This window comes from Pseudogymnoascus verrucosus (assembly GCF_001662655.1).
Source record: "Pseudogymnoascus verrucosus strain UAMH 10579 unplaced genomic scaffold scaffold_60, whole genome shotgun sequence".
Lineage (NCBI taxonomy): Eukaryota > Fungi > Ascomycota > Leotiomycetes > Thelebolales > Thelebolaceae > Pseudogymnoascus > Pseudogymnoascus verrucosus.
In genome coordinates, this window is record NW_017263711.1 from 1 (window position 1) to 14,432 (window position 14,432).

Here is a 14,432-nt window from a genome sequence, read left to right on the forward strand (position 1 = left end):
TAATTACTCGAGTAGTACTCGCAACGAGTAGTACTCGGGCAACACTGATTAATAAGAATAGCTGCTGTATTTGTTTATTTTAAGCAGATTATAATCTAGAACGTTGTTGTCTTAAGAAATGAATTTATTAAATCATTCAGCCCAAGAATATTATTGTATATGACAGGCCACAAAATAATTATACAGATATAACATACAATAATGCACACACCTCGTATCATCCAGTCCATAAACCAGACAAACCAGGTAAATTTACACGTCTCGTTCTCTCTGTCCCGAGACCCTCTCAAACTTTTCAAAAGCCATGATAAATGTTCCTCGTCCACCTGTTAAACTCCTTAGGTGCTTCAAATATCCCACCATCTCCTTCAACGGCACCCTGGCCCTGATATGTCTCTGCTGCCCAACATTTGCTCCAGATAGGTCGTTGCTTCCAAACTGTGCCGAGCCAGCGAATGGGTCTGGAGGTGCATAGATCCTAGATACGTCAACTTGCTTCTGATCGTCTCCAGTTGCTTCAGTAGATTCTTCGTCACCAAGAGAGACAACGTGGCCGCCGCGGGCAGATGAGATGTCATGCACGATATTGCCCATGTTGCCCTCATCGCATGAAATTACAACATCCATGACTGGCTCCATTAGGCTGATAGCATTGTTGTCAAAGGTCTCTTTCAGTGCGGTTTGCACAGCTTGGTGAGCAGCTGAGCTCAAAGCAGCTGGGTGTGTATCTTTGCCAAATAGGTCACGCGACACCAAGAAAGTCAAGTTGGCGTGAGTAGAGGTCAAGGGAAAGCGCCTTCGAGGACCGCGTGCTAATGCAGCAGAAGCCCCATTTATGAGCGCAGTGCGGAGTTCGGAAAGAGGGAGCTCTTGAGGAAGAGAATAGGCAGTGTGACGGTCCTCAGGGTCGACCATCTCAACATTCACAGTGATGAAGTTACCATCCCTCTCAATAGTGTCTAGCGGGAAATCATCCGTCGAATCGACAGGTTCAACAAAGGCAGAACATCCAGCCATCCCTTTCTTGCCCGCAATCTCACGATCAATGAGTGCGTGGTGAGTGCTTGAAGAGGATTGGACGCATTCGCGATAGCCGATTTCAATCGCGCCCATAGTCGCCTTGGCCTTGAAGTCGTTGACGAGTCTGTCTCGGGCAATTTCAAGGTGCAGTTCGCCCATACCGCTGAGAAGCATTTGTCCGGATTCATCGTCGACACTGACATGCAGCGAAGGGTCCTCCCTCAGTAGTAGCGCAAGGATCTGCTCGACATTCTTCTCTTCGCTCAAGCTATGTGGTTCGATAGCTGCGAAGAATACTGGGGGCGGCACATCTATAGGTCGTAGATGTAGGTTATCCAGCGGTGCAGGTGGGCCAGACTTGGCATTCGAGCCAGTGTAAGTAATCAGTGTATCGCCAGTGCGCGCATGTTTAAGACCAACAATAACACCGATTTGGCCTGCTGGAATCGATTGGATTTCTTTCGCGTCTGAGGCATACATCTGAAGTAGTCTGCCAGCCCTCTCAGTGACATGGAGAGAGGTGTTCCACAAGGCCGAGTTTTTGTTCAGCGTTCCGGAATAGACACGTACATAGACCAAAACGCCACGCTTAGGATCGTTGACTACTTTAAAAGCAAGTGCGCATGATTCAATGTTTCCTCCTATATTGGCTGATCCTGGTCCATGGAGGCGTTTGGGTTGCTTGGATGACTTTGAGTGCTGGATATGGAGTTTCCCCTCTAACAAATCCGGTAGTGTCCCTTTCAAAGCGCCAGCAGTGATTTCTGCCGGTGGTCGCTCATTTGGATCGGGAAGTAAATCATCAACTGCGTCTAGAAGTGGTTGAACGCCGATATTGCGAAAGCTAGCACCAGCAAAAACAGGAATGAGCCGGCCAGAACCATCAATGATGCACCGACGCAGACTATCTCTGATGGCTTGCGGCGCAATAGCCATTGGATCGTCGTCACACTCGAGCCATGTAGTGAGCAGATGTTCGTCAAACTCGCAAAGAACCTCAACTAGTGCCAGTCGTGCCTTTGCTAGCTCGGCCGCAAACTCCGGGTCCGTTTCTTTAAGGCTTTCTAGACTGCTCTTCTGAATAGCCTTTCCATCGCCTCCCTCAGGCCATTTCAAAGCGCAGAGATCGACGGCATCGCCAACTCCTTGGAATCTCCCGTTGCCCCCTTCCCACCAGGGGATTTGGCAAACAGCAGGCCATCCTCGTAGCCGCGAGCCAATCTCTTTCACTGTTCGCCCGAAAGCAGCTCCATCACGGTCGAGCTTGTTGACGAAAGCGATCCTTGGAATGCTGTAAAGGTTTGCCTGGGCCCACACCTTCTCGGTCTGAGCTTCTACGCCAGCAACGCCATCAAGAACGCATATAGCTCCGTCGAGGATTCTTAGTGAACGTAGGACTTCGAACGTGAAGTCCGCGTGGCCAGGCGTGTCGATCAAGTTGATTGTATGTGAAACACGTGATTTTTGGACAGACTCGATAGAATCTTCCGGTGAGCCATGCTGAATCGGAGGCCAATGTAATGTTACTGCTGCAGATTGGATAGTAATCCCTCGAGCCCGCTCAGCGGGTAAAAAATCCGTGACCGTAGATCCATCGTCAACATCTATGAAGCGGTTAGTACATACTTTCTTCTCCATATTCTATAAAGAGAAGTATTTATTAAACGCTTCAGCATAATATGGCGTAAATGGAAGAAGGTTGGGCGCGAATGAAGCTTGAAACTTTCGTCGAAAAGACTAACCTCCTATTCGACGAGTGACACCACTGTAATAGAGCATACGCTCAGTTGTGGTTGTTTTCCCCTATTTATATTAGAACAGATAAGTAAATTTTGGATTTTATAAAACTTACGGCATCGATATGGGCAATAATGCCAATATTTCGAGTTCTTTTGATTTCGGCATTGTGCCCTGAATTGCAATTACTAGAGCTGCTTGAAAAGACACGCAAACGGCAAACGCTTATGTGATTGGACCTCAGCAAAGAGGACCGCCATGGTACATGGGCCGCCCTTGAAAAATAAAGATGCATTACTTAATCTACATCGAAAAACGTCCAATGCCATGGAATTTATGAGCCTAAAACTGAGGGTTGTCATTACGTCGTCGCTTAGCCCGGCTCCCCGCGCTTACGAGTTCCACTGTCGCTACCTTGGTCGTTGAAGTAAGGCGACCATTCCCCTCAAAGCTCGGCGACCATTGGAACCATCACTCTGCTCAGCAAATATAGTTGGCGGTTCTGCCTTTAGGAATATCGTTGCGCACACGCTGACCGCGGTATGTTACTTACCAATGACACTCACTTTATCCTACAATCGCTGACGACGTAAGCTCCAGGCCCCAGCCGCTCTTCCCGCTATTTCGGGGTAAACGCAACAAATATGGACTACTCATCTTCCTTACACGATGGGGATAACCCAGCTGAGGCATCGCCGTGGGGCTCGTCTCCAGCTCCATCGCCACAGCACAATAGGACTAGTTTCAACCCTACGCCAGAAGCGCCCGGTTCGCCTGTGTACGGCCAAAATCGAGAACATGGCGACAACTACACCAGTGACTCGGGTATTACCGAAGTGACTGGTATTTCGGATGAAGCTGAGAATGCTCATGCGTACAGCCAAGGACATGATACTACTGAGCCAAACGCGGAACATCCAGCACAACAACCTGGTGAACAGCAACCGGCAGGCCACCCAGAACAGCAGCGGCAGGCTCATCCGGGCCAAGATGCACAGAGGCAGCAAGAAACTTCTCGGCCTGCTGTTAGACAAGGTCCTCATTACAAATTGCAGGCAAAGATAACTGGCTTGGAACGAGTTGGCCGGAAAGATCCTATACTGCGATTTGACGTTCATGTACGTGTGCCGTTTGGCGATCTGTTCCAGGCGCCCTATGCTAACTACGACAGACCAATCTTCCGGCTTTCCGAACTACACAGTTTCGTGATGTGCGCCGCACCCACTCGGAATTTATCAAACTCGCAGACCATCTAATTTCCTCGAACCCCGAAGCAATCGTCCCAGCTGTGCCGCCGGCATTGACCTCCGCTGGTGCAGGCACTGATGAGGACGAGGCGCGCGTGAAGGCATCGTTACAACGTTGGCTTAATTATGTTTGCGGAAATGATGTATTAATGCGCGATGACGAGATGGTACTTTTCGTGGAGAGCGATTATGGATACAGCCCCATGGTAAAGCGGAAACAACCTGCGACTGGTGTTAGGCGGAAGGTCATCAAGCAATTTGCTCCACCTCCCGACGATACCCCAGAACTGGAAGATGCGCGTCCTGCTATCAAGCAGTTCTACTTGGGCACAATGGACGCCGGGCACAAGGTGGATAAACTTGTCAAGGCTCGCAAAGGTAAGTCATTATGTCTTAATTTATAACATTTATTAACAGAGTGCAGGACTTGGATTGGCCGAATCTGACTTTGGGGTCAAGCTTGGAACTATGAGTATTCAGGAATTACACGGTGGATTAGCAAATGCATACCGCAAGCTGGGGAAAACCATTCAAACAACGGGCGACTACCATGCTGCTCAAGGAACTGCCGAAGCTACCACAATCGGAGATCCTCTCGCGTACCATTCGGAAGACGCCTTTATCGTCAAGGAAACCCTTACCAACCGTCACATTCTGATGCGCGAGCTCCTACAAGCCGAGATCCTTTCCAAGGCCAAGGTTGACGCCGCCGACCGCCTGAAAGTCTCATCGTCAGTGAAGCGCGAAAAGGTGGACGAAGCTATTGCTGCCATGGATAAAGCTCGTTCCAATGAGCTTCACTTACGCTCGAAGACGCAGCGTGTGACTACGAATTTAGTTCAAGAGACTCGTCGCTGGTTTAACCGTACCACCATCGATATGCGCGTGTCTCTACGTGAGTATGTCCTTCGGGAGATCGAGGCAGAGCGCAGAACTCTTGCTACACTTGAGACTATTCGCCCCGATATACGCGCCATTGATGCATCTGGTGGACTCAGTAGGTTGGGGAGAGAATCACACCCAGCAGCACGACGCGCCAGTTTAGCTGCCAGCCAGGGACCGAAGGGTGACGCTTGGAGCGGAGTGCCAAGGAGACCGGACGCCAGTCGCAATGTCTCTGGTACCATAGTACCTGGCGTCGATGAAGAAACAGCAGAGGCCAGCGCTGGGAGAGGTCGGGCATTGAGCGGTGACAGTTCAGGGGGCTTACCTGGAGTGAAGGAAGAGGAGGACGATGACCGTGTCGATGCTAGAAATGCGGCAAGCCGCTTGGCTACCAGCACTTTTTAGTTGCAATAAATACCATCTCTGCTGCTTCAATGGCCTTGGCTTGTTTCTTTGTGTTGTACAGAGAGGAATGTTGTACATAGATCTTGTCCCCCAAATGATACATAAATACATAAATACTCGTGCCGCTCAAAAGTGTAAAGAGGGACTGTGGATGGCAGTAGTAATTACAGCAACTGTAATTAAAATCAAGGCTTTCAGTTACTAGGGGCTGTTTACTGACATATTAGTTACTGAGAAATGTAGACAAAGAGAGAGAGACACTATTAGCTTAAGTTGGTAGCTGAGGGACTGCGCATCGCATCGCATCGACCTCCAAGGAGAGCTTAAAAGCTACGTCATGCCACGTGACATGTAGATCGGTGTTGCGGCGTTGCGGCGTTGCGCTAGGCCAAATGCGAAATCACAACCCGCGTCAGAGGCAAGCTGCCCAGTCGCGTGGCGCGAAATAAATTCCATACAACTGCAAGGCTAGGCTACCTTGCGAAACCAACAACACTGTTTCATCTACATATTTCACAACTTTATTCTTCTGCGCAACCTTGTGTCCAAACACATACCACAACTTCACCGGAAGTCAACCAATGCTTCCAGCCAGTCACACATAATGACGGATTGGAACAAATTGAAGGTGCCGGAGCTCAAGGCTGAACTCAAGTCAAGAGGACTGTCGCAACATGGATTGAAAGCTGCCCTTGTCGCCAGGCTGGATGAAGCAAACAATGAACCCAGTGCTGAAGGCGTTCAAGCTGAATCAAAGGAAGGCGACGGCAATGAAAGCATTCAGACAAATACTGTCGACAACAGTCCAGAGGCGGAGAAGGAGGCACCACATCCCGAAGCTGAGATCGACAGCGCACCGAAACCGTCGCATGAACCATCTACACAAGAGGATGTAAACAAAGATGCGCAAATCGAAGTGGATTCGAAACAAGGCGCTCCGGCGCAACCAGAAGCCACCCCCACCTCTCAAGAGGCGCCAACACAGGATAGCTCGTTGGCTGAACCAGCTGTTGCTGAGGCTCAAGCAACTCCAGATATCGAATCGCGCAAGAGGCGCTCATTATCTCCTCCTCCTGGCAGCTCAGAGACATCACGAAAGCGCCAGCGTAAAGACACAGAACTTCCCTTTACCGACGTGGATGGACGACACGATGACGTGACTACTACAGAAGGAGATGAACAATGGGTCGAGAAGCACAACAATGTCGATACTGCGGTAATCAATGCCGAATCGGAGGAGGTTGCAACAGCCGGGGGTGTGGAAGAGGGCCCTACAATTGTGGACGTTGGCAAGGAGGAGGTCGTGATCGAGCACGCGGGAAAACACACGGAAGACACTCGTGGGAGGCACAGAGAGCGCAGCTACAAATCGCCTTCAGGCCCGGCCCATCGACGCTCGGAAGACCACCAAGCAGGCAGAGACCATGATATGCCCGATGCAGAGCAAGAGCGCAGTGTTGCGCCATCCATTCACCCAGCCACCTCAGCTCTCTATATCCGCAACTTCCAGCGACCGTTAAACCGTACGCAACTCAAAGACTACATTGCCGAACTTGCCACTGCGCCAGGCCAGTCTCAGGACCCTGATGTCATACTTGACTTCTTCCTCGATTCGATCTGCACGCACGCATTTGTCTCATTTTCCAACACCTCAGCAGCTTCTCGTGTTCGCTCCGAACTGCACGATCGCATCTGGCCAGATGAGCGCACCCGTCAGCCACTTTGGGCAGATTTCATCCCGTATGAGAAGGTAGCCGAATGGATTGAGGCTGAAGTCACTTCCACCGCTGCGCGATCCGGCAAGAAATGGGAAATCATGTACGGCGTAGACGATGACAGGAACGTCACAGCCACTCTCCAAGAAACCGGCGCCGTCCCAGCTCAGATCCGCAGGCAATCCTCGTCCGCAAACGCCAATGCGCCTCCTGCTTTTGGTCGCGCTGGCCCAGGTCCAGTCCCGGGTGCACCTTCTGGCCCCAAAGCAGACATGGGACGAAGAGACAATGGAGTACCCCTTGACGGCCCATCAGACCGGTACAACAGGGATGCTGACCGTGATTTCAACCCATACGATCGGCCCAACGCTGACATCCCACCTGTGGCTCCATTTGATCCGGATGTGACCTACACCAAAGCCACTCCACCCGTCGCTTTTGTTCCCGTGACGAAGGCTCTTGCAGAGCGTAGATTGGATAATATCCACAGCCTGTACGCAAGAGACGCAGAGGACGATTTCCGGGCGAAGAGCGAGCAACACAGATACTCGTTCGAAGGCGACCTGCTAGTCGATAGAGGACCAGAAATCTTCCCAGGCGTCAGGCCTCCACCCGGCGTGAGAAGGAGGGGCCTGCCTAGAGGGTTACTCGGCAGAGGCGGCGGCGGTAGAGGTGGTGGTCCACGAGGTGGAAGGGATTTTGGTGGCCCGAGAGACTTCGGTCGTGGCGATAGGGGCTACAGGGGTGGTTACGGCGGCAGAGACGAGGGGTACGGGGGAGGATTCCGGAATGATCGCCCACCGCGTCGCGGAGGAGACTCGTATGCCGGTGGATATGATCGCGGCGACAGATTCGACAGGCCGCAGTATGATCGCCCGAAGGATGATTTTGGCCGTGGCCCGAGAAACGGGGGAGGAGGATACGGGGGCCGAGAGGATCAGCATTGGCGTGGGGGTTCGGTGGGAATGGGTAGACGCTATTAGGGGATTGGGTAAGTACGGGGTCGGGTGGGGGGATATTGGAGTTTCTCTGGCGTCCATGGTGGGTTGGTTGGTTGTTTGAGTATATAAGGGTGGGTGGAAATCTCGAGATATGACATGCGATGATTTCTCCAAGGGCCCTGGTTTCGTGGCATGGAGAGCCAAATAATGCACAGTTACATACAGTCAGTAATGATGCAAATAAAAATGACGTTAAACGTTAATCGCTTAGATCTTATATTCGGTGATACATGCTCATAGGTTGAACCTATCCCACACCAAATCTTCAAACCCAAAGATTTGATTTAAAATGTCCGAGAGAGCTGCATACATATATGCAGCATTCTTACATCAAACCAGCAAGCAAGTAATATGCTGAGGCAAGCTGCCATCTACTCTCAGTCCAAAGGATCTCATCTGCCAACGCTCCGTTAAGAACCATCTCCTATAGAGAGAAGGTCCCTGCAAACACTGAAGTCTGCATCGCTGGGTATATCCATCATTGCCATATTTCAGGCACCCACACATGCCATGCCAAGTGGCGGCGACAAAAGAAAAGGTAAGATGATAGAGAAAAAAAAGTTGTCGAGTGAATTCACCAAATACTCAACGCAGCACGTTTCAATGCCCAACAAATGGGGTTCATAAAGATCGTTGGTCAATTCTAGCTGGGAAAACAGCAGCCCTTGCCAGTAAACGCCTGTGCCCTCCTGTCGTCCGTCCATAACCCAGCGCTTCGCTTCGTTAGTGTAAGCAAAAAAATCATATCCGCCACCGCCCCGTCATAACCGTCCTACCCACCCACCCATAACCCCGCCCCGTCCAGTCCACAAACCTAATCGCTAATATGTTGAAACAGCGCCGAGATGCTCTCGCCGTAATGGTTCCTCCGGATGGCTTCGCTGAGAAGCCCGGCTAGCTCGAGCACGACGAGCTTCTTGCTTGCGCGCGCGCGCTCCTCGGGGATGGGGAACGAGTTCGTCACCAAGATTACGTCGATGCAGTCGCACTTCTCGAGCTCCTCGAGAGAGTCGCCGCCGAATAGACCGTGCGTCGCGATGATGTATACCTTCTTCGCCCCGCCACGCTTGACAACCGCTTCGGCTGCGGCGACCCAGCTTCCCCACTTATCGATCATGTCGTCCACAATGAATACTGAGCGACCCCTGACGTCTCCGACGAGGGTGATCATCTTCTCCAGATCGTGGTTGACGGGATCGTCGCCCTCCTCGTCGCTGCTTTCCGCGGCGTCGTGCGAGCCACCGAGTGCGTAGGGTTCAGGGTTGAAAAAGCTCGAGACGCGCGAGATTTCGAGGGGGTCATCTTCCGGGCGGTCGAAAATCATGGAGTTCGACATGGCGGAGGTGGTGGGAGAGGGGTAGTCGTCCGGCACGATGTGACCGTGTACAAGACGGCCATGGATAACTTCCCGGGCGCGCTCGTCGGTGTATTCGTCGTCTTCGGTGTGTGAGAAAGGGATGGGGGTGGTGACGGATCGAGTAAGAGGGGAGCGCGCAGCAGAGGTTGGTCCACTTAAGGGCACACGACTAGCTGATGTTATATTTGAGGCGCGAGTTGATGATGAGCTTTCGTGACGGGAGTGAGAAGGGGTGGGGTTGGAAGTTGGGCCAGATGTTGGCTCCGAGTCGAGTGTGACGGCGCTGAGAGGGATAGATAGGTCCGGTTCGCCGTCAACTTCGTCATTCCGGGTATCATTGTCGTTAGGCGGTGGGTTTTGGTCAAGGGAGCTGAATATCATGCTTGAACTCATGTTACCGCCTCGCCTTCGGTCTGTGGTGACCATTCCGAAGTTCAACTTCAACGCATCCGCCAATGACGTGACCCTCTTTGTTCCGCCCGCGTTCTTCGATACGCATACTGCTTCCTTCCATCCCGGGACATTATGCCTTATCCACCTTGCTATTAACGGCTCCGCGTGAAGATTGTCAACAGGGCATTTGAAGAAGCCCTGCATTTGAGATGCATGTAGATCGATCGTGATGATGTGGTTGACACCAGCAACATTGAGAAGATTGGCAAGCATGCGAGCAGTAATCGCGCCTCGGTGTGACTTCTTCTTAGATTGTCGGCTATATGGGAAGTATGGTAGGACAGCTTCAAAGAGAATCAGTAAAAGCAATTTGCATGGCGTGGTACAGAATGGGAGACGGGGAGCAACGCACCAGTGATTTTGTTAGCAGAACCGCCTTTGCACGCCGAGATAAGAATCAAGAGCTCCATGATGCTATCATTGATCTTTGAACTGCCAGACTGGACGACGAAGACATCCTTCTCTCGAATGCTGGTGAGGATCTTGACGCTCGTCTCGCCCTGGGGTAGAGAGTTAGCCCCACGTGCAGATACAGAGCTAGATAGCTGCATTGGTACGTACGTTCGCAAATTGCGACAGCTCGACACCGGCCGGTGCCATTCCTAGATTTGTGCATATCTGATTTGTGAGCTCAGGGACAGAGCTCCCTGCGAAAATGAGGGTTTTGCGCATCTTCGGTGGTTGTTGAAGGATAAACGAGGGATGGGGGAGCTCAAAATAATATTTTAGCTAGCGGGAACAAAAGAAAAGAGAGTTCCGCTTCCCCACTCATGTCAACGCCGATACATCCCGCTCACAGCCACCACAACAAAATCCCAGGATGGCCATGAACAGATAATCACATTAATATCCGCCATGGTCTCTCTGTAGATAAGAACTGATGGTTCATATAATTAATTGTCAGCTGCCATTTATTTATTAAAGATGGGGATTCCTCACTTGATCACCCATCTACGTCCCTACTCAGAAAACACAAATTTCAACGGCCAAAATGTAATAATTGATGGCCCTGGGTTCGCATATCACATATTCCACACCTGTTTAGCAGAAGAGCCGGAAGCTCGCAATCCGTTTGAAGCGTTTCCGTCGTACAAGAAGATTGGCGATGCAGCTATCCGCTGGCTAGAAGAGCTAGAAGGCTTTGGCGTTGAAGTGTACAGACCACCATCCCCAGCTAAGAAAGAGAAGAAAGAAAGCTGATTCCCATGCAGGAAGAAAATATACTTTGATGGATTTTTGCCTGCCTCCAAAAAAAAGACGAGATCATCGCGGCTCATGAATTACACAAAGCAGCTGGCTTTGTATCACGAGGCATGGCCGCAGGTGATTCCAAGCGGGAGCGGTCAACAGAAGCCGAAAGGCAGAAGATCAAGTATGTTTGATCATAAATCGTCTGCAGCTGTCGCTGGACATGTTCCTGCTATTCCATTTCTTGTCCCGGCCATTCTTGAGAAGCTTCTGGCTTCGGAGCGCTTCCAGAGCATCACCTCTGTCTCTCCAGGGGAGGCGGATTTGTACTGCGCAAGGTACGTGAAAGAGCATGGTGGGACTGTGCTCACAGGAGACTCGGATCTCCTGGTCCATGATCTTGGGGCCCTGGGTTCCGTATCATTCTTCAAAGACCTTGAAGTTTCCGAACAGTGCAACATCAAGACGATTAGGTGCTGCCAGTATACACCGGCTTTAATTGTGGAAAGGCTTGACTTAAACCGGTCATATGGCCTAAAATCTTTTGCTTTTGAGATGGTTATGGACCCACATGCAAGTTTACCAAAGCTGAAGCAGAAATCGAAGGACATTAAAGCGGTGACGGGTTATCCAGGCATGTACACAGACTTCGTAAAGGAGTATGAGGCCTTGCCCAAGGAAGTCCATACAACAGAATGCACAGAAAGCAGTGCTCCAAAATCGCTTCAAGCCGTTCTCAGTACACTCGATCCCAGGATATCAGAATATGTTCTTCAATTTCCTCGGGCTGCTGAGGCAGCTGAGCGTCCTTTTCCTGCTTCAGTTCAGCCAGCTGAAAATGGGAACAGTGTGGATATGTTTCTCCCATTTTTGCTGGATTGTCCTTCCAAAACGAGCGCTTGGGAGATGAGCACAGCTGTTCGGCAATTAGCTTATGGTGTCATGAATTTAACAGAGCCAAAGGAGAACCATGTCGTGGCCGTCGTGGAACATCGACGTCAACAAAAGGGTTCTCGAGGTAGGGAGTGGCAGCTTCCCACTTATGATGAGATAGACGAAGCATCCGCCGGATTGGTTGAGCTAGCGGAAAGTATTGGTAAGAAAATGCCTGGTCTCTCGGACTTTGGTCTGTGGAGGGCCATTGGCCTTCATCAAGATTTGGTTTTCTCTTCTTCGGCTGGGAAACAGTCGCTGGGGAGCTTGATAATTGAGTCGGGAGGGCCAAAAAGATTGTCGTGGGATACAATACACTTTTCCGCTCAACTTCAAGGCTCTTTCTACTCGTTTCGAATGCTCAAACAAATATTGGAGGCTGCTCTGGTCTCGCAATATGAAGAGAACCTATCTGCAGCTTCGAAGCGTCTATCTGAATTGCTCAAGTCATTGCCAGAATTGCAAGCATTTCCAGACGTCCACGCAGACCTGGAATCCTTCAAATCCTCTGCGGATTGCAAGGCTCTTTCAGCTGTCAAAGCGCTGCTGAACATAAGAGGGCAGGATACAATGGACAATGGCAATGCCAAGTCTACAAAAAAAGACAAGAAGAACAAACGGAAGCGGGCGCAGGAGTCAAGTGCGTCGGTGGAGGTCACAAAACGGCCAAATAATATGTTCGACTTGCTAGGCTCGACATGAATAACGAGCACCACGTAGAAAATATCAGCCACTTATACATCTCGTGCCAGCTAACGCTAAGTTTCTATAAAAAGTAAACAAAGAGGCCGTAGGTATACATTACGGGCAGAACACAAAGCACATGAACTCTTCCAAAAACAGAAAACACAAAATCCTGTTGGATACGCTTCATCAAATACCCTGTGCTAGACACTCATCACCAAATACACTTCTCTAGGTTCTCTTGCCGGATATCCCTTTCCAGATTCCCGTCACTACATCCTATTCGCCGCATTCTATTCATCACATCCTATTCATCACATCCTCTTCGCCACAACTTGTCCAGAATATCCTGTTCACCAGACCGTCTTCACCAGATCGCCTTCACCAGACCGCCTTCACCAGATTACCTCCAGCAAATCACCTTCCACGAGATCCCTTGACCAGATCGCCTCTACCATCGCAAAGCTGACGCTGCTCCATATTTCTCTTAGCTACAATCAGTAAGCATATTCCATCCGTACATAGACTGACTAACTAACCTCTTAAGCAAACAACACCTACTCGCTCTTTTCCTCTCGAGAGAAGTTCTACCCAGCGATGTTTTCACTATTCCAAAACCTCCCCTACGAGCTCCGCCACGAAATTTGGCGTTACCATATCCCAGCACCACGCGTTATCGAGACACGCTACGATGGGGCCACTGGCAGAGTTCTCCCAGGATCTGTCCCGCCTATTTTACTCCATGTGTGCCAGGAGTCTCGCAGATTTCTTCTATCCACGGAAATAGGATTCAGTATGCAGTTTGGCACGTCAGGAAATCCTGCCGCTGTTTGCATAAACGCAAAGACGGACGCTGTTCAGATTGACTATGATGCTCTCAAGTATAACCATATAAAACCTGCAGAGTTCGAAACCATTGTTCACCTTGAGCTCTGTGGTAGCTCACTCTACAACGAAGACTCCGTCGATATACTCCGCCAACTCGTGAAATTTCAAAATCTTGACACGGTTTCACTAGTCGCGCCCTCGAAGCCATTCTTGGAGTCTCTAGTCCAAACCCAAGGTCACTCTATCGTGGACTATTTTTTGGCCCAGTGTGTTTACACGGCCGCAATGGCGACGAGAGTGTGGGAACTCGATATCGACATGAAGAAGCCACAGTACGACACTTGGAGGAAGCCGCTCCTGAACAGAATTTTTCTGAGGGATGACGGATCTCGCTTCACTGAAGAAGGAGAGTTTAACCCAGTTTGGGGTCTGGGTGTCTCTATTATTCACACAAAAGCTGATTTTGCGATGTCGACCATGGCGCGCCGTTTGGAGGAGTGGAGACGCAACAGGGGGACCCAATCTGCATAGGTCTAGGAACAGTTTACTCTAAATTGTCCAGTTGAGAAAGAGGGTGGCGCTGTGTGGCTCGGCACAGTTTCTATTCGAGGCTGCTTGGTTGAGAAACGGGGTGGTACTATATGGCTGGGTACAGTTCCTATTCTGAACTGCTTAGTTGAGAACGAGGGTGACACAATCTGCCCGAGTAGTTTTTATTCTAAAGTTCTTAGTGCAAAGCAAAGCAAGGACAAAGTCGCATATATCGTGTGCTAGCCCGATCTCCTGCTCTCTGAGTCTCTCAGAGCCTCAAAGTCGATCTCGCTATCTGAGCCACTAGAAGAGTAATATAGTAGCTCAACCCCGCGTTTCTTGTTGTCATCTTTGAACTATGCTTAGTGTATGCGGAGATGTAATGAAAATTCTTCAATAATACTTTCATACATCGTACGAAAACGTGTATCTCCTATGAAACTCCCAC

General features: G+C 50.3%; 6 protein-coding genes across 6 annotated transcripts; 4 read left to right on the forward strand and 2 right to left on the reverse strand.

Annotated features, from left to right (window-relative positions):
• Positions 1 to 113: 113 nt before the first annotated feature.
• MEF2 (mitochondrial elongation factor G- like protein) lies at positions 114 to 3,110 on the reverse strand. The gene is made up of 3 exons (XM_059464084.1): positions 2,873 to 3,110; positions 2,763 to 2,823; positions 114 to 2,624 (listed from the first exon to the last, which is right to left on the reverse strand). The coding sequence occupies exons 1-3, from the start codon at positions 3,050 to 3,052 to the stop codon at positions 253 to 255; spliced, it is 2,613 nt and encodes an 870-aa protein (XP_059319337.1). The 5' UTR covers positions 3,053 to 3,110; the 3' UTR covers positions 114 to 252.
• On the forward strand, positions 3,093 to 5,416 carry VPS17 (vacuolar protein sorting-associated protein 17). Its single transcript, XM_018279030.2, has 4 exons — positions 3,093 to 3,297; positions 3,358 to 3,875; positions 3,929 to 4,382; positions 4,429 to 5,416. The coding sequence occupies exons 2-4, from the start codon at positions 3,402 to 3,404 to the stop codon at positions 5,292 to 5,294; spliced, it is 1,794 nt and encodes a 597-aa protein (XP_018126320.1). The 5' UTR covers positions 3,093 to 3,297; positions 3,358 to 3,401; the 3' UTR covers positions 5,295 to 5,416.
• A 312-nt stretch (positions 5,417 to 5,728) lies between these two features.
• Positions 5,729 to 7,999, forward strand: VE01_09618 (uncharacterized protein). Its single transcript, XM_018279031.2, has one exon. It carries the CDS (start codon positions 5,899 to 5,901, stop codon positions 7,990 to 7,992), a length of 2,094 nt encoding a protein of 697 aa, XP_018126349.1. The 5' UTR covers positions 5,729 to 5,898; the 3' UTR covers positions 7,993 to 7,999.
• Positions 8,000 to 8,803: 804 nt separating this feature from the next.
• VE01_09619 (uncharacterized protein) lies at positions 8,804 to 10,511 on the reverse strand. Its single transcript, XM_018279032.2, has 3 exons — positions 10,382 to 10,511; positions 10,173 to 10,320; positions 8,804 to 10,104 (listed from the first exon to the last, which is right to left on the reverse strand). Exons 1-3 carry the CDS (start codon positions 10,490 to 10,492, stop codon positions 8,825 to 8,827), a joined length of 1,539 nt encoding a protein of 512 aa, XP_018126348.1. The 5' UTR covers positions 10,493 to 10,511; the 3' UTR covers positions 8,804 to 8,824.
• Positions 10,512 to 10,744: 233 nt separating this feature from the next.
• Positions 10,745 to 12,643, forward strand: VE01_09620 (uncharacterized protein; the record flags this gene model as incomplete). Its single annotated transcript, XM_018279033.1, has 2 exons — positions 10,745 to 10,974; positions 11,032 to 12,643. 2 exons carry the CDS (start codon positions 10,745 to 10,747, stop codon positions 12,641 to 12,643), a joined length of 1,842 nt encoding a protein of 613 aa, XP_018126315.1.
• A 579-nt stretch (positions 12,644 to 13,222) lies between these two features.
• Positions 13,223 to 13,984, forward strand: VE01_09621 (uncharacterized protein; the record flags this gene model as incomplete). The annotated part of the gene is made up of 1 exon (XM_018279034.1): positions 13,223 to 13,984. The coding sequence occupies one exon, from the start codon at positions 13,223 to 13,225 to the stop codon at positions 13,982 to 13,984; it is 762 nt and encodes a 253-aa protein (XP_018126316.1).
• Between the last annotated feature and the right edge of the window lie 448 nt (positions 13,985 to 14,432).